At 40.9% G+C, this 25,360-nt stretch overlaps 2 protein-coding genes across 3 annotated transcripts in view; one reads left to right on the forward strand and one right to left on the reverse strand.

The window, feature by feature from the left end:
- The window catches only part of RGS20 (regulator of G protein signaling 20), a 35,208-nt gene extending 19,687 nt beyond the window's left edge, over positions 1 to 15,521 (reverse strand). Inside the window, exons 1-2 of the mRNA XM_056483325.1 lie at positions 15,399 to 15,521; positions 13,607 to 13,609 (exon numbers count right to left, since the gene is read on the reverse strand). Coding sequence (XP_056339300.1) covers positions 13,607 to 13,609; positions 15,399 to 15,521 — 126 coding nt within the window. The remainder of the gene's footprint in view (positions 1 to 13,606; positions 13,610 to 15,398) is intronic.
- Positions 15,522 to 22,418: 6,897 nt separating this feature from the next.
- Positions 22,419 to 25,360, forward strand: part of ATP6V1H (ATPase H+ transporting V1 subunit H) — a 47,581-nt gene continuing 44,639 nt past the window's right edge. The window contains exons 1-2 of one of the 2 annotated variants that reach the window (XM_056483326.1): positions 22,419 to 22,606; positions 23,949 to 24,074. In XM_056483326.1, the coding sequence (XP_056339301.1) occupies positions 23,971 to 24,074 (104 nt within the window). In that variant the 5' untranslated portion in view covers positions 22,419 to 22,606; positions 23,949 to 23,970. The remainder of the gene's footprint in view (positions 22,607 to 23,948; positions 24,075 to 25,360) is intronic. The other variant, XM_056483327.1, reaches the window with a different exon arrangement.

The following is a 25,360-nucleotide window of genomic DNA, read 5'->3' on the forward strand; positions in this document are numbered from 1 at the left end:
ACCTGCGGGCGTCAGGGCAGCGTGACCTTGCCATCCTTGCCTAGTGCCATGGTCCTGCAGAGAAGGAGCCACCTTGATGGAGCATGGGCCCCGAGGAGGAACAGACAGTAATCACCACTCTGCTTCCCTTTCGTCTAGCAATGATTTCTACCTGTTTTTGTTTGGGGCTTCATTATTCCATCAAGATTTAGCCCATGCCAAAACATTGTCCCTATTTCTGGCCTACAACCAGACATCGGAGAGACAGAGAGGTACTGAAGGCTACACAGTGTGAAGAAAGCCCTCCCCTCGGTGATGGTGCTGCCCCAGAAGGCCAAAGGCACTGCCACAGCAATGGGAGAACACGGCTGTGCTGCCATTGGTGCCAGGGAAGGTGCTCCTTAGAGCTGAAATCAGCGGGGAAAGCTGCCGTTCCTACACAGAAGGAGAGCTTGCTGTTGCTTAGCAGCAGAGAGTTCCCCTAGGTCTGTTTGGAGAGGTGAACTACGGCAGAAACCGGACAATGTTCCCAGGAGAGCAGAAAAATTAGGAAGGTTGATTCCCACCCACAACCCCACTCAGTATTCCTCCTGCCTGGTGGCAAGGAGCCCTTCTGCAAATCTCTGCCCTTTTGGTTGTGGCAGAAAACAGAACTGATGTTGAACAGATTTCTGTGCCAAACTACATTTGCCAAGGCCCAGACAGGACCTATGGAGATATTATGGGTTTGACAAGTAGGATTAAATGACACTGTTTCACTTCACTCCTTGGCAGAGAAAAGGGAACAAAGTCTCAGTAAGTGTACTGAGGTGGTTGTTTATGTGGCAAGTTCAAAACACCTGTTAACACCACTGGCCTTTGAATTCAGCTTATAAATGTGACTCCCCTAAGACCTCTCTGTTTGGGACTACAGTCCCAGGCGGCATCCTAAATCTTAGCAGGACTGCTCGATCAAGTTCAGGTTTAAAATGCTGGCAGAGTGTAACCCCTTTAGAAGGTATGGTCTTGCTCCATCATCCTTTCCATTTGTCTCAGGAGAGTCATGATCTGTTCTTGCCCATGGCAGGGGGTTTGGAATGAGATAATCTTTAAGGCCCCTTCCAATCCAAACCATTCTATGGTTCTAGCTAACATCTTATTAAAGAAGGCTATATATATTTTTCTTTTCAAAATTCATGATGCATAGTGATGGTGGATAGTATTGTATAAAAATATGGTATTTATGGTCCCTAGCATAAATGGTGTTAGATAAACAAAGCCACCTAAGCTAACTAATCAACAAAAGGTAAATATTAAATCAGGAGATCTAGTTTAAATATTGATATTATCTACCAGTATATCAGGCATTAGAAAATCCACCTTCACCCTTTACTTGACTTTCCTGAATATTTCACATTAGACTCATAAACTCTTGATAAACTTCTAGGAGGAAATTTTATTCAGCATGCTGTAGTTTTCTTTTATTCTGAATCAGACAGGGATGGCTTTATATGAGGGTCCTTTGCTATTTAATATTGTCCCTTTGGATGTTTCTTAGACTCCACCCTCCTTCTTTCTGCAAACTTGTCCAGTTAACACTTTCTTCTAATTTTGCCTTTGCGGACATGAAGAAATCTGTTACTGTTTTTATTTTATTTTTAGTGAAAATTTGTATGGTAATTTTTATTTTTTCTTTTTAATTTGCTCTCACTGTTCAGAACAGGTGACAAGAAAGAAAACACAGATCATGTATCTGTGTTTAATAACAGTGTATTCCAGCACTCTTGCAGTCACACCTCAATGGGTGACATAAGGCACATACCAGTTCTTTTGGGGCCTGTTTGTCTCTAAGGTGTGAGGGCTGATTGCTGGTCTCATTCCTGAACTTGTGCTCCCTGCCCAAGGACAGGTCATACACGTTTGTATGGCAGCTTTTGTGTTCTAGTCTATTTCAGTGGTTTTTGCTCCCTTAAATTGTTTAAAAGACAGTTTCTGGACCATTGAATGGAGCTGATTCATACTGATTAGGGAGCAATTCAAACAAAGAAGAAGAAGCCAATTTTTCACATTTTTCATTGACATTCAAGTGCACTTGTTACAAATCATTTTGAAGGCTGATAGGCTTTTCTGGGAAAGGAGATATTTTCAGGAGAATGAGTTTCCAGGAACTTCAGCTGAACTTCAATTTTCCTTATGTATCAGCAGTATTGTAGTATTTGCTTTCCCTTACCCCTTAATAAAAGCTAAAAATGTAAAAAGAAAAATAAAATAAAACATGCATTTAAATACCCATGTTTTGACGTGAACATAATACCAGTGATATTATGGGAAACAGCTTTGCTGAATTTTTAAATACCTGTAATTTTTCAACATCAGTTTCTTACAGGCATAAGCCACTTTTCTTTATGGGTCTATCAGTAGCTGTTTTCAAGTAGGAAATGAAGGTTCAGTGTTGATGGGAGAAAATGGGAGGAAGAATAAACTGGTGTCTCCAAACATGTAAGGCCAACCATAGAGTGGCATGGTCCCACAGAGCATTAACTAAGTTGTCCTGCATGCAGGGATGCCTGTCAGTATTTAATTTTTCATCAGCACTGATAGTGGTGTGTTAATTAATCAGTAGAATTTATTTTGTGTAAGCTAAAGTGTGAAAGTCCCACTGTCATGTCACTCAGGCAGTCACAGGGTACCTTAGCCTTTTGCTGGAGGATTAGATTTCCCCAAGATCTGATGCTGAAGCCTGTGATTGCATTACATTAAAACTTGAATCATTATCAGAGTGGTTAGACTTGATTTAGATCTCAGTGCAGGCAGAATTTTTTTGCAGGTGGTGGCTCTGCTTAGTGCTTAGATAATTATTTCATCACTGTAAGGTCACTTTCTAGGGTGATGTATTTTCTCAGGGCTGTCCAGTCCCATATGTATGTTCTGACAAAACCCTTCACTTCAGTATTTATATCAGTCAGTGTCTGCTCCAAAGCTGCAGGAAGCCTCTGCTGTCTCCTCTCACAACTCTGATTCTTTTCCACTCCTACATAACACATCTTTATTACTTCTAAGGCAGAGGAAACTTAAAGAGAAATCACATTTGAGATGGAATTCAATACTTGAGATATGTTCTTCAGCAATAGCACAGAATGCTGGGTTTCAGAGCGTCAGAGTCAGCTCAGGGATGTTCTACTCCCCATTCTGGCCCAGTCAGCTGTTGGGTGCAGGCTCTGTGGGGTTTGTGAGCCCTGGGACCATGCTCTATGGCACAACTCGTGTCCTTAAAATTCTTGGTAATGCAGAGTTTCTGGCAGATTTACAGACTGCACAGGAAGGGGGTGGCTTGGGCAGAGAAGGTCTAATTAGAAACTGCAATGTGACACACACAAAAATGAAACCTTTACTGAAGTGCAAATGTGCTAAGAAATTCATTAATTTAACTTGTCATGTTTGGCAAATTGAATTTTCACTATACTGTCTGATTCTCTCGATGTATGACATTAAATAATTAAAAACATAGTGCCAACTACATTTTGTTTTAAACCATGAGGTTAGCATACATCTCTATCTATTTTTTTTCCCCCCCACAAACCTTTGGATTATTTGGAATCAGTGAAAATCCTTATAGGTCAGGCTTGATTTAAAAAGCAAAATCTCTTCCATCACACCCATGTTCTGTCAGTGCGTATACCAGTGACATGATAGACCCTGCAGTAAATGTCTGGTCAAAATGTTGGTCAGAAAAAGATTCTCTCCTACATACAAAAATGGTGAGTTCCCAGACAATGGAGGAAGTGGCTCAGGGACGCTCCTTACAAGCTTCCAGAAGGTGTCACTGTGCACCTACTATTTGAATGGGGAAACAGCATTTAAGGATTAGTGCCAAAGCACTATTCCTCCTTGTCCTATTAGGGCACCTCTCCTCTGCCCATATGGAAATTTAATGATCGATTGGAGAATAATATCTCTCTTTTTTTTTTCATGATAGGAAAAGTAAAAGTATCTTCATAGTATCACTGTCACTCAAGAGGTACCTACTCAACCATGACCTGTAGAAGTATCTCTGATATTCTGGGTCATACATAACCTTATTTTTACACAGGATCCTTACCACAGGTGCTTTCAAGGTAATAAATATAGTTAAAGTAAAGAAGAAATCAAAACTGCCATGAATGCAATTTTTAGGTCTTAGAGAGCAGTTTGTAGCTATGTTCCAGAGCTGATTCAGACAAGGAGATTAACGGGGCAATTTGCAACCAGTGTTCCTGAACAGATCGAGCTTTCAGAACCTTTGAGCAGTTCAAAGTCAGTCTGAAAGCCTGGTTGCACAATGGCTGCACAGTAACATTCCAGCTTTACAAGATTCCTGAGGAAGACACTGTGATTCTGCCATTAATTTTCCATCAGGTTTTGGACCTTATAAAATATGGATCAATCGGAAAATTATGTAGCCATGTTAAAAGCCTGATGGGAGAAAATATAATTGACTTGTAGGACTGGTAGTGGAGAACATGAAAGGAGAAATACACTATAATTCCTTTGAAAAAGAAGAACAAAAGAATAAAGAGCAGGCAATGAGAGACTGCTGAAGAGTATGAGGTTAAAGGGCAGTATCAATGAGAATGTTGCAGACTGGTGCTGCATGAAGAGAAAACTCTGTATTATTTGCAAACTAGATCGAGCTGGTGACCAGAAGTATTTATCCAGCATCTTAAAAAGACATAGGAATGATGATGAGAGGAAAAGGAGCTGATTTGATAAGAATGATAGTGAGGAGAAAGTGTGAACGTATTTTGAAAAAGGGAAAAATTCAGGTGTTATCTATCCCAGTGTACTGATTTATCAGTGGTACCAAACAAATACTCTTTTAAAGAGGTCAGATTATCTCAATTACTTAAAAGTGAGTATCCCTGTGGAAGTAAGTAAAAAGTCCTGGAGTTTCCTGGAACAATCTCTTGCTAACATTTATTTCAGAGATGCCTTCTGCAATTTTGACCCTAGAGGAGTATCTAGAGGAGTATTTATTAGTATCTAGTATCTAGATAGAGAGACTGTAACTACAGACAGCCTAAGTCACTGGCTGAATATCATGCTTGCTTTAGGCTTGAAGCAGCATAACAAAAGGCATCAGTTCCTAGGTCTCGTTTGATGCTGAGATTCTGAGTTACAGTTAAAGACGGAGGATCTCAAGGAGACAAAGAAATAAAGTAACAAACAAAAACCTCCAAACAAACAAAAGCCTAACGAACAACAACAAAAAACCCCAACAAAGATTCAACTCAGAGTTACAGAGCTTTTGGGGGAGGTGCTTAAGGTGCTTCTGTGAAACCACGTTCCTCCTGTTTGATGTACAGAGACACTGACTCTCCATTCTGCAGGCTGGGCTTTTCCTCTGGGCACTCCAGGGCTGTCTATCATGCTTCCCTGTCCTGCACTTTGCTTTGGAGTCAAGAATTGTTTGAGAGAGAGATAACAGCACTCCAGATGGACAGAATTCTGGACATGTCTATTCTTGTTTCCCATCTTTGTGCATCACTGTTTGAATCAACTCACTTACATGGCCACACTTGAGGCTTGATTCCCTCTGTTGACAATACTGCTTTGAAAGACCATGTTCTCCTCCTAGGCAGACAAAATGCCTTTTCCAACCTCCTTCCTGCAGTTCATTTCAAACTTACCTCCTGAGCAAATACAGAAAAGACAAGGTGGAACTGAAATTGTCATGTCTGCAATAGCCTAACCTCTTCCTCTGTTCTGTAACTCTTCTAACTTATTTCTCCTGACGATTTGGAACGGTTGGTAAGAACTTGTTTAAAGTGTGCCTGTTTAGAACCCAGAGGGATAAATGAGAGAGCATAGTTTTTTAATGAGTCTGAAACAATTTTATAACCAGAGCCTGCCACTGTTTCCCAGGTAAATTATTCAATAAGATGCTATTCTTGTGCTGAGATGAAGTGCATGCATTTATCTGCACAGTCTGTATGAACAGAATAAATGCAGTGCAACGAGAACGACTTGTCTGTCATCAAAACAGCAACCATCTTCAGAATCAAACAGTTCAGTGAACATTAGGTTATGCTAGTTGAAGAAATGCTAGGAAGAAATGTCCTTGGCTTTTAAGGGCTGTGACTCACTTTGTCAGTCTTATGACTGTAAAACTATTCCATGCCAAACCATTCAGAAGATCTGGATGTAAACTGAGAAATACTGTTTAACCCTCTTGTTCTAATATAAATGTTATAGATGCCCTGTGCATTACCATGCAGAATTCTGGGTAATGTAAATAAGTAAATGGAGCAAGAATTTGCAAATGAAAAAATGGAGGAGGGGTCAGAGAGGAGCAATTCAGCAGCTTCTCCAGCACAGTCTGAGCACCTCTGCAAATCTGAGCATGAGTCCCAAGTACCAAAAGGCACAAAGGGTGTGAGTGCCAAGGCTCATCTGGGATACTAAACTACAGCATTAGCAAGGACAACTGTCTCATAAGAACAAACGTGTGTTTGAACAAGTTGGTTTGGTAATAGAAAGAAAACAGCATGAATTTGACAAAACAAAGCACTGCAATGCAAGAAGATTAATAATTTAAAATATTATAATTTGTCTGTCTCTCATAATAAATTGTTATACAGGTCAAGAACAAATAATTTATCCTGTTTTGGTCTAAGCCTGACCCACTGTTTTTGCTCTTAACTTGACTATTCTCAAAGGAAACAATGAAGTGAACAGATCAGTGAGAACTGTTTTCTTTTTATTTAGTCCTAAAGTAAATCACACAAAATGTCACAGGAAAAATCACAGCTACTTCCTGAAATTAAGCCGTGTTCACAACTGGAAGAAAATAAATAACAAAACAAATTTGAGCCTTTCCCCTTTTTCTGTATGAATTCCTCAGCATAGATCTGACATCTCTAGGCTCCTGTAAATAATTTCATCCTTCTTGTGAGAGTAATTAAGTGCTTGCTACAGTGATCCAGAAAAAATGAAGTGACATTTTGTGAGACAATCAGCTGCTGCTTGGCAGGCATCACTGGGCAGCTCCTGATTTATTTTAGCCTGTTCTTGCCTTTAACAGTTGATACGGTATTTTAGATTAGATTTATTTTGAGAGTAACACTAAAAGTATAATACTGGAGGCAATTAGCCTCCTGAGCTGTTTCCAACCACATAAGGTGGTAGAATAAATATCTGTTAGGTTAAAGATCTCAACATCTAATTTGCTGACAGTTTTGGAATCAGCATTAGGACAGGTCCAAGCCTTCTGAGACACCCAGAGCTGTCAGGAATCAGGCACAGCCTGCTGCAAGCCAGGCTGAGCCAGTTTACCTGCTCAGAGATCCTTGCCATTTCCCAAGTGTTACCCCTTAGCCCACGTTTTGGATGAGTCTGATGGAAAACTTATGTTCTGCCTACCTCACTTTTAAATTTTAATGCTGGTGATGAACTACTTACATTGCAGAATTACTACATTGTACATAAACAAGGTGCTTTCAACCCCCATGTGGTCTCTGAGAGAAGAGTGATGGTCTCTTCTTTGCATTTCCAGGCTTGGCATGGCTTTGGCTTTGACCTTCTGAGAAGGATGCATCTAGCTGCCAGCTAGCAACATGGAGCTGGGCTTTGAATGTAAGATATTTGTGATAGGATTCTGATCTCTTTTTGTATCCCTTTTTGAAACTGCATCATGTAAAGATGCAAATAAATGGGAGTGAAAAACTCTCCTGTTATTGCACAGAAAGGGCCAGCAAATATAGGGCTGAGTAAGTATTAAAAAGCTTGAAATAAACATTTATTTTTTGCAGAGTCTTTGAAATTTTTGTGGAAAGAAATTACTGTGAAAAAGCATGTATGGAAATCATGATTTTTGTGTCTTTGCACCAGTCTTGGGAAATGTATGTCAGGTAGCATGCATTGTATGCAAACAGGCAAGGAGAAGGAGTAAACTACTCCTCATGCTCACAGCACATATAGCAAAGAGTAATGAATTTAAGCAGCAGGCAGGGATATTTAGGCTGGTCTTAGCAGCAAATGTCAGATGACACTTTCAAACTCCCAGCCAGAACTGCCTTTGATAATCTTAGATCACAGAATGAGTTGGGTTGGAAGAGATCTTAAAAATCATCTGTCTCCAAGCTCCCATACCCAGTGAGCAGGGACACCTCCATCCAGCCTGGCCTTGAACACTGCCAGGGATGGGGCACCCACAGCCCCTCTGGGCAGCCTGTTCCAGTGCCTCAACACCTCACAGTCAAGGATTTCTTCTTTGTATCTAATCTAAACCTACTCTCTTTCAGTTTCAGGCCATTTCCCCTTATCCTGTCACCCCATGCCCTTCTAAAAAGTCCCTCTCCAGCTTTCCTGTGTGTGCCTTTTAAGTACTGGAAGTCAGCACTAAGATCTCCCTGGAACCCTTTTTACTCCAGGAATGACAACCTCAACTCTCTTAGTCTTTATGGGAGAGCTGTTCCAGCCCTCTGATTACCACGATATTGCACCCCACATCATCGTCCTGGTATCCTGCAGTGGAAGGATTTGCTAATCTGGTACTTCAGGATTCCTCTGGCACTCAGAAATCCCTGAGAAATATGAGCTGAAAAAACCCCATACACAATTCACCTTTCAATTAGAAATAAGGTGTACTGGAAATAAATCAGAGTACAATGGGAATGCTATGATCAGGTGATTTCTAACACACCATGGCACCAAGGCTGAACTGCAAGTCAGAGCAACACCAATTGCATTATGCTAGGCTGGTGATGCAGAGAGGTACATAATTTTAATTTTAATAATTTTTGTATTTTATTGAAAGTCATTTAATTCCATCAAATTTGAGTGTGAGAGGTATATCATGGAGTAAATTCCTTCTGACTCCCAGACACTCAAATTAGACGCTTTTTCAAGAAGGTCTCTGTGGTTTTCCAGAGAAATGTTGCTTTTCCCAGTGTCCTTCATCTAAATTGTTAATTCTCTCTGGTGAAAGGATATAGCAAACTAATGTATTTGTAAACCTGAAGTTACCCATAACTCAAATGACTTAATTTAGATTTAGGCTGAGTTGGTTATTTATTAATCAGCATGACATTTTGTTCCATTTAAAGAAGGTAATTGTAAATTAATTAAAACAATCTCTGTAATTCAGGTCAGTCTAGAATTGTTTTGCCGAAAAATTTCCAGAATTAGTGTAAAAGCAGTTTGCCTTTTGATTTTCATATTCATTAAATTCTTTCTGACAGTAATATCTTAATCAGCCCAGGAATCTATATGTATCCCATTTCAAAGGTGCATATGTGAAAATGAAGCTTTAGGACTATTTCAATAGTAAAATATGTAAATCACTAAATTGGAAAAACGTATTTTGCAAATTAGTACCAATTATCTATAAGGACTAGAAAATTTGCACACTGTTAATATGCAAGTAATCCACCCATTAATGTGTAGCACATTATTATTTTGACAACTTTTACAAAAGAATGCCCTCTGATTGCTGTCTATGCAGCTATTATTGGCTCATAGACAATGCTGAGCAATACAGCCAGCTATTCTCTGAAAAGTGTTTCTGGATTCAAAAAAAGAAGAATTTATGAATTAAAAATATTATTATGCCATGTAATTACAGAACAGCTTAAAAAGAAAGACTCTTTGAAGAGTTCTTTTGTTTCACAGAATAGTTGAGATTGGAATGGGGCCTCTGCATATTGTCTTTTTCTGACTCCTGCTCCTCAGGCATTGTAGATCTGTGCTGAGCAGGGCTTGGATTCCTCTGAGGATGCAGACTTCAAAACTTCTCCAGGCAATCTCTCCTACCACCCCCACAATAAAACACCACAGAGTTTTCTGTCTGATAGAACAGACAGAAAGCCACATTCATCTGTTTTTACTTTCATGCATAATGCTAAAGATTAAAATATAATGTTTTAAAAAGAGTTATATTTAATAGTTTGAGCTGCCTGGAGCAGGCTAGTTTGCTACAGACACCTGGAGGACATGTGGGAAGAAAACCCCAAACCCAACATGAAAGGTCTCTGCAAGGCTGTGCAGGGATAGCCAGCAGTGAAATGAGTCCCATCCACTGACAAAAGCTGAGCCAGAGGGTCACTGCATGTCTTTCAAGGTCTGCTGAAGGGTGCCCCATTCACAGCACACAGTGCTCCTCCACTGCTCCCAGCAGCACCCACAGGGCTGAATCAGCCTCTCCTGGCCAACCATTCCCAGTTCATATCCTGGGCACGACACCCTGTGGTATGGAATGGCCCTTTGGACAGTTTGGGCCAGTTCTCCTGGCCCTGCTGCCTCCCAGTTTTTGTGTACCCACTCACTAACAGAACACGGCAAACAGAAAATTACTTGACTTAAGATAAACTGAGCTTAGCAACATCTAAAACTTCACTTTGTTAGTAATGTTAGCATTAACATTCTCACACTGAATCCAAAACACAGCTCAGGATCAGCCACTCGGAAGAAAACTAAGTTTATCCCAGCTGAAACCAAGACAACACTGCAGGTCTCATAAGGGTTGCTGGAGTCTGTAAAAATGTGCAGACTAGCCCTTTCTTAACTAGTGAAAGCACTTCAGGGACAGGATATACTATTGTTATAAAGGATACATGTCCAGAAAACAAAATTAACCACCAGAGAACATCACAGAGGGATAATGATCTCCAACTTGTCCTAGAAATAACTTTGCCTACCTCTAAAACTAAGTGAATATGATTTTACTTTATTATCTTAATCCATAACTATTTGGCAAAATACCCACTCTTATCCCTATCAAACAGTATACTGTATCACCAAAGAAGTAGTTTGCTTATAACTTGGTGGCCCTAAATGCCACATAATACTCCTATATCTCTCCCAGAATTCCGTCTCTCTTTGAAATCTTGCTCCTGAATAAAAAAGAGCATCAAACAGGCCTCAAATTTTACATCTGCCATGTAAGTATAAATATTTTGGCACAGACAAAGAATGCTGGCTGCATCTGACAGTGGTTCAATCCCTAGACATACAGTTTGCATCCCCTGCCCATCCCAAACATAAGAGATAATGTGTGACTGTGAAATTACGTTTCAGCCTGTTTAACTATGTACAACTATGCTCTTGGTATAAGCTACTGCTTGGTTTGTTCTCAACAGCCTCTGACAATCACAAGCCTTCAGACATACAAATGCTACTGTGACTAAGTATGAAAAATGTACTGCACCAAATTAACTGCTGATACTTGGTGGGGATTGTATTGATTGAAAAGGGTGAGTATATTTACTAATACCAGGACTTTTCCTACTTTTATAAAAGGTAAAGACAGCATCTGACTTCAGAGGGCCTATTAAGGGTAATAGCAATTAATGACTGACAGCACTCATCACCTGAAGACACTGGAGTACTTGGATAAAAGCAATGCAATTTAACTGGCATGTCTTCCTTTGCAAATAACACCTTTTATGATTTTTGACCTTTCTGGAATTGTTTGTGAATAGATTCCTTTTTTATGAAAGAAATTATGATTCACAGCAGTTGCCAAATAATTTAGGTGAGCTATGCACGGTCATGAGTGACTTTCACATTTACAAGCAGTTCATAGAATAATGTTGGACATCTCCAGGCCCAAAGTATTCCTGCAGAGCTGTGATCAGCTAGACAAGGATAAAGGATGCCATACTTCCCTGGGGCTGCTCCTTCCCACAGCATGCTCGAGGCTATTACCATTTGTGCCTGGTCCCCCACACAGAATTTAAATGGATATGAATGCTAGTATAACCAGGTATCATCAAGCCTCAGCCTCCAGGTTTTTGTTTAAGGAGGATTAATAATACTTGCTCTCTGCATCTCCTTGGCACATACCTTCTCATTTAACACTATGCTTTTCCCCACCTTTCTGCTCCATGCCCTGTGGAAAGAAAGCCCTTACAGGTGAGGCAAATATCAGCAGAAGCTAGAAAGTATTCTGCTTCAATCCCTAGCAAGAACAGGGCTGATCTCTCACAGAAGGTGAGCTGGAAGCAAATGGATCCCAGATCCCACATCCCAGCCCCTTGAGCAAGGCAAAATGAACATAGAGAAAAAATTCAAGAAATTTGTGAGATCATAAAACAGTATCACAGCAAGGTGGAAGTCAGCTCCTCAGATCAGACCCCACAACCACCAGGCAAGCCCACACTGACAGGTGGCAGCCAAGGTCAAGCCAGGAAGTCAGCCCAGGGTGGGAGGTTCCACTATGTGGCTGTCACTTTCCTGGAGACCATCACCCCTTCAGGCTCAGCTCAAGGGAACAAGCCCTGTGGGCTAAACTTAAACAGAGCTGCTGGGGCCATGGGGGAGGGTGGAGGCCCCAGCTGAGGCTGGTCAGGGCCATGAACATTATTAATCACTCAGAGCCCTGACACTGCTTTCCTATCTGCTCTTGCCCAGTCACTTGCTGTCTTAGGTGTATTATTCACATAAACCCAACCAAATCTGGAGACTGTATGCTTAGAAACCTCAATTATGTTATAGAAGGGAATCCAGGTGTAATCTGGACACAAACTAAAATGTGGCAGCTCTCTGGGGAACATTCTCACCCTCTTCTGTGGAAAGGATAGCAATGAGCTCTGTGGAACAGGACTTTGGCTAAATTTTGCCCATAGCAGGAAAAACTGTGATATAGTTAAAATCTTGCACTATCTCCCTGTGCAGTGTGATGTTTCTGGGGTGTTTTTATTGTGTTTACTTGCAAAAAGCTCCTTGGGAGCACACACGAATGTGTTACCTCTGGGTTAAGAAAGGCTTTGTATCTTTGTGTTGACAGTGGTAAAAAGTAGTTTATTCACCTCTGCTTTTTAACACTTCTATAAATCAAGATGCAAACATGCCAGAGAGAAAGGCCTTTTAAGCTATGCAAATGGAGATAGAAACAAACAACTCGTTGAGTTAATTTAAATGTCATGAAGAGAATTTAAAAGGCCTTTAAGCTCTGCCTACCACTTTTCAAAAACATTTATTTTGTAATTCAGTTTCTCTTTGAAAGCACATTCAAGAAAAAAATAAACCTTATAAAAGTGTTCTGTTAAAATATTTAGGGTTTTTTTCCTGGTTTGTTGAGTTTTTTAATTGAAAAATTTATTTGATTTTTTACTCTTTTTTACTCTTTGGCATGTTGAATTAGATGCCAACTTGCTCTCAGAAGCAGCCACCGGTCACTCCAAGAAGTATCAAACCTGAAATCTCATATAAAGTGGAAGGGAACATGGGAATTAATGAGGACTGTAATCAGTCTGATCAAGCACCCTGCCAGTCACACAAATTACAGGTCTAAGAACATAATCCCTGTATAGCAACCAGTGGCACATATAGAAATATTTTACCAAAAAAACCTGAACTTTCTATACACTTCAGTGCCACCAAGAACTATTTAAAAAAGTGTAAGTGACAAACTGGCCTTGAACCTTAAAAACTTCAAGTTATTTTCCTAAATAAATCATGTACACCTTCTGCACTGTGGTTCCCCATCAGTAAAAGAGAAAGTCATTTCCCTCCCATGTAAAGTAAAGCCTGCAGTTTATTTTTAGTTCCCCAGCTCTAGGGCTGCACACAGCTCTAGATGGGTAGGTCTAACTTCCTATCATGAACACAATCCTTGTAGACTCATTAGTGACCAGTAACATTGCTTACATTACATATGTGAAAGGATCACTTGCTGATATGGTTTATGAAGTTTTGAAGACATGTTCCCCCAGAGAATGTAGCCTCATATCTGAGCTTCCACATCACAGCAATTTCAACCCAGCTGAGCTCAGGAAGTGGTTACAGAGCATCTCCTGAGAAATCTCTGAAGGCTGTCTGCTACCAGGGATGAGAGCCACACCAGCAGAGTTGCAGAATTCAGAAAAAAAAGCACTAAACAAAGTAAATGGGGCAGATAGCAAGCAGGAGAAGAGAAGCTGGAAGCAGTGCTGTTAAAGGAACTGTGGACAATAGCTGCTTCTGAGCCTTCCAGTGGCATTTATGTCCTACAGCTAAATCCTTTGCAGAATAGAGAAATAATAAGTTACACTCTGTGAGGTCGCTGACTCAGTCCTGTGAACCATGTTCTGAGACTCAGCAAGAAACAAGAAATTCAGGCAATATCCCCAAAAACAATCAGCAAGCTGAAAGGAACAATTCACCTGGAGTGAATTAAAGGATGGCTAAATGAGAAACAACTGGGTATATGAGTTATGAAGAACTCAATATCTGGGTTTCAGAAACTATGACTGTCAATGGTTAACTTCAGGAGCCATTGGGCCTATGAAAAAAACCCTTTTGCCTTCAAGAGGGTCAAGAAGTCCCTAGGCTCATGTGCCAAATAGACAGAAAACAGGACAGAATGACATGAAACTCTGAACAGAGTGTACTTTGTTCATTATCAGAAACAGTTTTCTGATAGCAGCAAACCAGGCTGAGCTTTTCCTCTCAGCGAAAGCAATGAAAGTAATTTAGAATTTCTGATGAGTGCATTCCTATCATTCAAATGAAATGGTCTCTTAGAAATGGATATAATTTGACAAAGGAAATGGGATGGAGAGATCAATTCCAGCTTTAACTTGAATCTTTGTAAGGCAGATGTGGAATTGGGAATGGCTTCTTCCCCTGTCTTAGCTTTCACCAACCCTGCCAAGAAGCTCAACTGGATACCCTTGCCCCTCTCTATGCTGGCTTTGAGCCTGAAAAAAGACAACCTTTGTTGTTCCAGGAGTGCAGGACTTTGCTATCACATTCTTTTCCCTATCACGCACAACGGTGCACCACATTTGTCCCAAAGCTTTAATAAAATATAGTTTCTTGCATTTGTCTCTCTTGCTGTGCTGCATAGGGGTATGCATAAATAAATAATATCAGTTCACCCCTCAGGCAGCTTTCAGGCTTTTGACAAAATCTAGAAGATACATGACTATAGTTTGTAACTCAGGAATACTCTACAGGTCCACTAAAGGAGATTTACTGTAACTCCCTAGGAGACTGCAGTATTATACAGTTTGATTTCTTTGCAGTATTATGCAGTTTGATTTCTTTGGCACATCATCTTTAGTCCATTATCAATAAAAACAATCTGACATAGTATCAGTAAAAACTGCAGAACTCTTCAGTGTCTAAACACCACGAAGCAACATATTTTCCCTCCCCCTTTTAGCAACAGATTAGCCTTACAAAATATGAGTAATTTTTGTTAAAAGGAAGTGTTTATTATATTCTTTGAAAGCAGACACTTAGTGGGAAGGCAGATCACCACCTCCTTGGTCACTGTGGTTGCAACATGCTGAGGAACAGAGGGCAGGGGAAGAGGCTCAGGAAAAAAGAAAATTACATGAATAGTGATGTCTTGGTGACAAACAGCCTATGGCTGTTTTTCATGACATTAATATTTTCTTTTTCCTCTTTTCCAGATACACCATTTCACTCCCTCCTACAGGACATTTGGATAATTAATCCTGCATTTTTTTTCTTACCTTGAAAATCCACTGTGCAGCTTTAATATCTGCTTCATCTTCATTCTGGAGGTTCTCCTTTGCCTGGCAGTTGTCTGCATGGTAGCTGTGAGTCCTGAAGTAGAGCACAACTTGCCTCCACATCGAGAAATAAAAAGGCTGTTCCTGAATCAAATTTTACAATGATTTTTCTTGGAAAAGCACCACGTACATTTAATGATGAAACTAAACCAAATCCCAGACATTGGGCTGAATGACAACAACATAAAGAGTGCTTGTCCTCACACTGATGGACAAATGTCCAGGCCTTTTGCAGCTTGCCAGTTCTTCCTGCAGCCTCCAGCAGTCTGGAGACAAGCAGGATTATCTGCCCTCGGATATCTGCAGTGTCTCATCCCTTCAGCATGGGCCAGCTTAGAGATTAGATTTACAACTTTGTAGGTTTTAGTAAATTACAAAGGAGAAAGACAGGCACAGAGTGGTTGAACATGCCAGAAAAACAAGCTGTAACAACCATGAGACACTTTTTCACCTCAGAGTGAATGTATTCCAATCACAACTTGAAAGAAGAAGGAACTCAGCACACAGTTACACTCTGCAGGCAGCACCAAATAGAGATGTCTGTCTTAGGTCAGTGGTACCTGCCAATCACATGTTTTTGCTCATTGGCTGAACAGATGGCCTGCTGGTAATCCTTGCAGCGCCAGTGAAAACAGCACATGAGCTGCAGCCCTCTCAGGATAGAGACACACTAAATACAAGGACTAAGGCTCCAAGTAGATTATTAATAGATTTTTGTCCCAGCTGTATAGAGGGCTGCCAGGTTTTTGCCAACATCCACTTGCTATTGTTTACATCTTTTTTTCAAGCTGAAAAATATGTCTAACCCAACAATTTTTTTCTACCAAGAGTCCAAAGTTTTGACAATTCAGCATTGTCGATACAAGGTAGATATAACATATCTGCCCACACAGCATCTCTTGTGAGAAGAACTGCCTTGGTCACATTTCTGTCCTCTTTTCAGAGAAATCCATTAAATGCTAAGGAGAAAAACTAAGAACAATGAGGCTTGACAAGGTAAATTGCACTAGAAGTCATCATACAGTAAACTCTGTTACAGAAAGCTGTAGCATAACTCTGGTAATAAGTTGACTTTGTCAGAATTGCTGCTGAGGCTTAGAAAAACAACTTTTTTTTTTTCTTTTTCTTTTTCTTTTTCTTTCTGTCCTCTAGCCAGGCTCCTCACCATCAGCAGTACTGGGCAGCAGGCAGCTCAGCATTTCTTTTTTTCTACAAAAAGCTAGTGTTCTGACTTTATCTTTTTCTGAGGGGATGAAGTTAGAGGATATATTGCTTTTTCTTTTTCCTTTTTCTTCTAATTTAACCCTGAGGTGAGCTTTATTTCATCTGGTACTGCAGCAATTTCTGAGAGAAGAGCACTCCTTTTATACTTCCAGGTGTGGACCCCCTTGTGTAGACAAAAGCTCTTGGCACAAAGCAACAGAGACTGGTGAAAGGAAGAGATGCTGTAGGCTCTAAGAGTGGCTGAAGACTCTTCAGCTTTCAATAGAGAAGGGAATGCACATGAGACAGAGACATGTGTCCTTACTCCCCAAAATGATACACTCTACTGTTTTAACACCAGATGCACTATTCCTCAAGGCTATACACAATAGTGCACTGGCCTTTCTGATCCTGTTTTTGCATAGCACTTCACTTCCAATCTTCTGGCATTACAGCACTGTTCCATTATACTAGGGAAAAAAATGTATTTATTACAATAACATGTAACATATTTCTTTCAAAAAGACCACTCATATTGTAGATAAATTACATGTGGTTCCTTTACACTTCAGCTCCTTCCTGAGCTCATAAAACCTAATTTCAAAGAGGTGGTGGAGCAATCAGAAGGTTGCCTGTTATAACATATGCACCACTGTGGCATATTAGCTTTGCCAGATCCTTTGAGCCAGAGATCTGATTATTATTAAAAAAAAATATCCAAGTGATCTATGATCTATCAAATGATGTATATTCTAGAAGTCAGATAAGTTTATATCAGCTGCAGGAAGAAGGTGTTACTTCTTAAAAAGGATACTCACAAAATAATGTTTTTCCACCATGACACACAAAATAAAATGAAGATAAAATAAGAGGAGAAAACAAAGACAGATGAAGGAGTAAAAATTCACAATGGGCCAATCTTGCCAAGGACAAGTATCTAATGAAGTACTCCACATCTTCTCATATTGAAAAATCACTTCTGTTTCCATGCAAGGAGACCTCTTCAATGAGGCCTCTTCAACCCTCCACAATTAGACAGGAGAGGAAAAAAAACTACTTTAAAATTTTGTGAATTGGAGAAGTGTGCTCACTTTTCTAACCTTCTAAACATGTTTTACTTGGAGAAATTTTCAAAGCATTTTTTCCATACATGTTAAATACCTATGCAGACATGCAGGAGCATGTCTGTGATGTACAGAATGCTGAAAGGTTAAATGGCAGGTGTGCAAAACACTTGTGTAATTTGAAATAATATGTGATAGACAATGATACATTGTTCTTATTACAAGAAAGAAAGGAGAACAGAAAAACACTCTCATGATCCAGCTGTCTGTAGCTTTAGTGTGAGGATGACTCATCTGCATTAGTTTTCTAGTATTAAACTATTGAGCACTCTTATTCTTTGTGATCCAGTAAATTGATGACTTTTATTCCTGTATACTGACATGCTTTTCACTTTTCACTCTATTTCACACATTAATAAAGTCATCTAAACACAGCAACTTCAAGTGAAGCTGCACTGCCAAAAGTTAATGGACAAGTACTGATATGACCAAAAATAGCTAAAGGAGAATTGCTTTGCACACCTGACTCCTAAAGGATAGATGCTTGCCAAAAAATAGACACACAGTGCTTTTACAGTCATTACCTTTAGCAAGATCCAGAGAATCAACTAGCACAAATAAGGCACTGTGGGATGCTCCAAGCTGATGACACAGGATGGGTTTTTACTGGTTGCTGAGAATTGTCTTTTGCTGTCATAGTGGTGACAGGCACACCAGAGAGGCTCCTGAAATAACTGTACAATTCTTTCCTTCCTCAAAGCTTTTCCTTGCAGTGCAATGAGGTTCCTTCACAGAGAGAGTGTCTTATAGGACTCACACTGGTAAAATTTTTCAAATGTGCCCAAGTGTTTGAGGATGGGGCATAAGAGCACATGTGAATCTTGGTAGCTTACTCACCACCCTCTGACAAGGTGGTTCAAAATTCCACTTTGCACTTGCCAAAGGAGTAACACTGTCACCAGAAAAGTGTCTACTACACTATTCACCTCCTTTCTCAAACATTTTTGAGTGTGCTGAACAGACCAGACTTCAACCAGGTGCTTTTTGCACTCTGTTGAAGACCCTTCTGTACTATGAAAGCTGCTAATTTCTTCCTACCCTCTGCTGTATGTATCTCATTCAAGAGTTATGAATCAATGGCCAGACTTTCCCTCTTAACCCAGGAGAGTTGTTGGATGGAGTACCACACCTTACACACCTTGTCTGTACACATGAAGAACCCTGCAGAGGTGTGAGACATGACTGTCCCTTACAGACCTATAGTAACCTTGTGCTAATGTTTTGCCTTTATTCCATTGCATAGCATAGAAGAATACATAAATTAAATATATCTGTATACAGGTATATTCAGGAACAATATATTGTTTGCAATCTTTAACATGGCACATTGGGTTCACTACTTTGATTCCTCTTCTAGAGATTCTATTACCTTGCCTGGCACAGATGTCATGCTTGCTCTCATAGTTCCTTAAATACCCCCTGGAATCCATATTAAAAAAAAAAAAAAAAAAAAAAAAGAAAAAAAAAAAAGAGAAGTAATCACCATTCCAATTATTTCTCCCCTCTTTGCATTTCTGCTAATTTGGTAGATGCATACTTTCAACCATCATGCCTCACTCCAAGGTTACAGAAAAGTTACAGGGAAATATTTTTTACTGTAGCCTCTCAACAGCCTGGGAAATGAATAGTAAAGCCAGAGTTTGAAATTTATTATGAAGTCAGCATGCCAAACCACATCTTCTAAAACCTATTTTTTCCAAATAAATGACTATGTTGCTGTAGTATCAAAATTTTGGCTGCAAATAGCAATCCATCATCTTTTAGCCAGACTCTAGGCTGAATGGATGGTGACACATTCTTGCAGGTGGTAGAATTAGGCAAAAATATTCTGCTATTAAAAAAAAAGGCCACTGATGACCTGATGCATATTCTGAACAAGAGATCACATTGGGCACCAAATTGCAACTATGAACTTACCATTTTCTGCTTACAGTAAGGTACTGGAATAATATTGGAAGCAAGAACTAGAGAGAACCACGATCCTGTGCATACCTAAACTCAGGTTCAGACAGAGTACTGTGGTACTCTTGGGTGAAACAGAAGTGTGCTAAAGGGCTGGGAAAAATATGCTGAGCAAAGAAGGCTACAGTTTTTTGGATTATTTCCTTGAAACAGGTGACCCCGGGCAGAAGAAATGGTTTTGCATGTCTAAGCAAGAATTGAGAACATTACCCCGCTAGAAATAGGGGCACATGGTGAGGAGCAACTGTTTGTGTCTTAAAACTGGCAGCTGGAAATGTACATTAAGAGGTGCTGATCAAATCTCCAAGGGTCTAGCTTGGAAACTTTTACTTAAACTGTTGAACTGAGTTGGAAGGGTGGAGGTGGAAGAATACCATACTTGGCTTAGGTAAGAAAATGCACAAAGTTTTCAGTGTTTTCAGTGCTGGGACAGTTTGGGCTTTGGGCATTGTGGACAACTGAGGCTGTTTCATGGAAGCAAAACCTGATGTGCAGAATGGTAGCCTGTAGGATCACAGTACAGGCCTTTGAAGCCTTGTTGTGGTACAACCCCAGCTAAGCACCACGCTGCTGCTTGCTCACTTTTCCCCATGGAATGGAGAGAAATGGAAGAGTAAAAGTGAGAAAACTCATGGTTTGAGTTAAAGACAGTTTAATAGGGAAAGCAAAAGCTGCTCATGCAAGCAAAGCAAAAAAGGCATTAATTCACCATTTCCCTTTGGCATGCATGTGTTTAGCCATCCCCGTAAAGCTGGGCTCCATCATGCATAACAGGCACTTGGGAAGACAAACACCATCACTCCGAATATCTCCCCCTATTTCATCTTCTTCCCGCAGCTCTATGTGCTGAGCATGGTGCCACATGGTGTGGGATATCCCCTTGGTCAGCTGGGGACACTGCCCTGGCTGTGTCTTGTCCAAACTCCTTGTGCATCCCCAGCCTTCTCACAGGTGAGGTAGAGGGAGGAGCAGAAGAAACCTCGATGCTGTGCAAGCCCTGCTTAGCAGTAATGAAATCATCCCTGTTTCCAGCACAAATCCAAACATAGCCTCATGCTAGTCACTGTAAAGAAAATGAATTCAATCCCAGCCAAAACCAGCACATGCAAATTGCATTTAAAAAGCTTCAAGCTTTGTTCTGTTTATCTTGCAGGACCTTTGGCTTTGGTTTCTTTATAAAATGGGTAGAGCCATACGTATCATCATTGGTAACGTGATTTGAAATGACTGTGGAAAAAGTGAATATGTTTATTCCAGAGGCCTGGTACTGGACACAAAAGGAGTAGCAAGTGAGACATGCCATAAACAGGCAGAGCAGAAGCAGGAAATATTGAATGCCACAGGACAGAAGTTACAAACACTCTTTTAAAAGAGGAACTGCTTAAAATGAGGCCAAATTCTAACTCTCAGTTAAGAAGCCAAAATCATATTCAAATCAACTTTCAAAGTAACAGATTTTTCAAAACTGTGTGGAGATTTATATGCTAGAGATCAGGAGCCGTGCCAGCATTTCTTATCACTGTGAGTAAGCAATGTGCAAGAAAACAATTTTTGTTAGATTAAACCTCCAAGTCCCACATGTTTGGCAATCCACGGAATCACATTAATGGATGTATTTATCAGACTAGATGGCACAGAGTGTGCACAGGGCTTAGGGAACTTTCTTCTGATGAAGCATAAAGAAAGGCAAATGCTGTTACTTGGGCTGTACCTGGGATTTATACTTGTGTTATTAAGAAACCAACAGGCTTTTTTGTGGTATGAAGGAAGACCCATTTTAAAAGGAAAATTCTATGGAAGAAGTATTAATCAGTGGCACAGAAACAAAAATTGTCCTGGAGTCAAAAAACCCCCACCTATTGAGATACTTGCCAGGCACAATTTAACTAACAGTTTATCCTCTAACTGTAAAATATAGAGACTCTAGAAAAATTTAATTAGCAGTAGACCAGCTCTAAGCCAGCTCTACATTGGCTGTCTTGATCTGCTCACACACAAACCCCTGATTATTTTGTTTTCTCCTTATATGTTAGCAGAATGACTTTCTGGGATAATTTCTGACTGGGAGTGGCATGTCTATGCACTTCAGCACGGTATGACTGGAAAAGCTCACTCAGCAAATGAATGCACTGAGATTATTTTTCTCGGAAACACAGAAGTTTAAGCCCATAGCTTCTGAAACTCTTGGGCCTTCATCTCAAGTTCCCTTCCCAGCCAGACTCGCGCTGTCTCTGTGAAAAGCTCCAATTTCTGCAATAGCACAGTGGGCACCTGTGGGTGCGTGCTTTATCCTGTCTTCCCACCACGGGATTAGAAATGGCTAGACATAAAATATACATAGATATTGCAGGTGGGGCAGGGCAATCCAAGCACAAATACAGGCTGGGCAGAGAATGGATTGAGGGCAGCTCTGAGGAGAAGGATTTAGGGGTGCGGGTTGAGAGAAGCTCAACGTGACCCGGCAATGAGCCCTCACAGCCCAGAACCCCAACCCTGTCCTGGGCGGCATCCATGACAGGGGGGTGGAATCAGACGATCTTGAGGTCCCTTCCAACCCCAACCATCCTATGGGTTTCTGGCATGTGTAGCTATATACAAACGTGTATATTTACGTGCCCTAAACACGCGTACACAGTTACACCAGCACAGCCACACGGCGGGCGCCGCGCAGGCGCGGGCGGGGCGCGATGTCCCTCGGGATGTCCCTCGCCGGCCGCCGTCGCGTCACGTGAGCGGCGTCACATGACGGCGGCCGCGCCGGGTCCGTCGGGTGCGCGGTGCTGGCCGCGCTGCCCGGGGCCGCCCGCCGCCTCCTCTCGTTCTTCTTCCTCCTTCCCTCCGTCCCTGCACGCCCCTGCGGTGAGTGGGAGCTGCCCCGGCCCTGGCACGGTGGGGCCCGGGGTCGAGGTGCCGCCGCACGGCCTCTCGGGGGGCTGTGGCGGGCCCGGGGGGTGCGAAGGGCTGCGCTGCTCCCGCGAGGGTCTGGGCTCTGCCGGGCCCCTCGGGAGGCGAGCCCGTGCAGGCGCGCCTGGTCTGTCCCTGTCCCTGTGCCAGGCTCCTCTCTGCTTCTTCGGCTTAACTGCAGCTCCTGAAACCGCTGCTGCCGACTCTGCCCTCGGGCAGAGTTTGAATGGCTCTGGGTGGGTCAGTAAGCCTGGAAACCTTCAGTGGTCATTGGGGGACTTAGTGGTGCCGTCTGTGTGCGTGTCTGCTCGTAGAAGTGGTTTCAAAGGGACGCCATTTGTGCTCCTCTGTTTGCCCAGGATAGTTCCTCATTTTTTTCCTTCCTTTGGTTAGAACTGTGTTTTCCTTCAATCATGAAAGCGGGGTGTGCTTGCTGGGGATAGTCCTGAATGTGCCAGTTTGCTCTTGCTTGGTCTGTAAGGGAGGCCAGAACAGTCCAGAAATAGGCTGCATGGAAAGGCTGGGAACAGTTCAGGTTGTAAGAAATTCCAGCTCTAGCTGGATCTGAAGTCTCTGCCAACACACTTCTTGTTTTGGCATCAAAGTCAGGTGGAGATTTAAGCTCTAAAGGAAGGGGAAAGAAATGCAAAGGTCACTACAGTAATGTGATACATCCTGATAAAGAGCTTCTGTTCGTTTTTATTTTTTTCAGTTTGCTTTCTGTACACTGAAGATCTTGATTTTCTTGTTAAGTCTGTGTAGCATGGTTTTAATTAATATACTTATGTTTTTTTTTTCCCCCTGAAGTTGTATCTTGCATATTTCTAATATCTAAATACTCTTAGACAAATACCTGAAGTAAATCAGTCCTAATGTGTGGGGGTGGGGAGGATATACACTGAATTTTAACCCTGGAAAGAAGATTTGGAAAGACGATGAGTTCTCTTATCTGTAGGGCTACTTGGATGATGCAGAAAAAACATCTAAATTCAAATAACTTAATTTCATTCTTTAAGGATTCACTAGACTGGGAGTTATTTAGTAATGGTCTGTGTCCTTTATTTTGGTAAACTTATGATTGGCTGATAGTTGAGTATGTAGGTATGACTTGTTTTTGTTTGTTTCCAGTAAGCCACATTTTAAATGCTTTATAAAACTTGGATTTTTTCAGAAACTAACTAGTACAGTGTTAAGGAATGGGACACCTGGAAACAGATCTTTCTTTTCATTTCTTTAGAATATTGGACAAATAGTCTGCTGTTTAATAAGAGATCTCCAATCTGATTTGCATGTCTAGGTACATTTAATTATCAGTCAAGATGGATATCCGAGGTGCTGTAGATGCTGCTGTCCCAACAAACATCATTGCTGCCAAAGCTGCTGAAGTTCGGGCAAACAAAGTAAACTGGCAGTCATATCTCCAGTAAGTAAAACATTTCCACATTCTTTTCCCCTTTTAAGTGTTAGACTTTTTGAGATTTTAGGCTGCAGTGGAGCATTATGTTGCATTGAAGAATGTTCTGTCTACATGGAAGAAGTTGGAAAAAGTATACATTAAGTGGAAGTGGCTGTGGAAAATTTTCTTATGACTTATTACCAGAAGGGGAACTCTGCTTTTGTCAGCTGAATGCTGTAATAGCAAATAGTACAGATTTGCATAAATGTGTGATAAGGCTTTTTTTTCCCTGATGATTCAATTACTATTCTCAATTTTAGCCTTATTGGATGACTGCTGAATTAAGAAGAGTTTACAGCAATCATTGTCTTAAATGTGGTTATGGTATGTCTATTGCTGAAGTGGTTTTTGTGGGAATACAAATTGTACTAGCAAAACTGGAGTGGTAGTCCAGGAAAATAAGCTGTACCTTGAGTAAAGGAACATTAATACTGGAGGACAACTTAAGCAAGTAAATCACTGTAGGCTGAAACAAGTACTTCAGTCTAGGGAGAGCTGTGCTGCTGTTCCAGGCAAGCTCAGAGTTTCCTTTGGCATGGATATGATGACACTAGGAGACACAAGAGAAATATTGTCCTGAGGGGACATAGAGACAAGCTGAGGAAAAGTTTTATGGATGAAGTAGGAAATGGGGAGAAGAAACAAACTTTCCCTACTCTGAAGTGAAATGCAACATTCTTGCAGCCTGTTCCTTGTGACAGATAGGTAAAAGAAATATTGACAAAGTATAAATTACTAAGAAGTCTTTTTGATTATAGAGGTACAAACCATACTGATGATGCTTTGTGATTATCAACATTATGCCACTTAAAAAAATTAGTTTATTTTCAGATTGCTGTGGTACATATAAACATGTCGCATATTAAATAACCTTGCAAAACTGTACATGTGTAAGCTGAGAAATGCTAACACAGTGGAAGCTTAGTAATGACTACTTGCTTTGCCCTGTTCTGTATATTTCAGACTTGATTATTCCATTCATTGAACTGTATTATCCTTTTCTGTGTGTATCTGCATGATAAATCTGCATAAAGGAGATGATCTTCTAGTAAAGCTTTTTTTTTGCTAGGCAATTTTTAAGATGGATCAGTTCCTAGTTGAGTGTGGTACTCAGTGGCTTTGCAGGCAAAAGAGAAAGGTTGGGGTGGTAACCTGACAGTGGCAGCTCCCAAGCACTTTTCAAACACACCAAGTGTGATAGGAAGTGTGTCCCAAGGATACCTGAACAGCTGTTCCTGTGCTCTCCTGTGGCA

This window comes from Oenanthe melanoleuca, chromosome 2 (assembly GCF_029582105.1).
Source record: "Oenanthe melanoleuca isolate GR-GAL-2019-014 chromosome 2, OMel1.0, whole genome shotgun sequence".
Lineage (NCBI taxonomy): Eukaryota > Metazoa > Chordata > Aves > Passeriformes > Muscicapidae > Oenanthe > Oenanthe melanoleuca.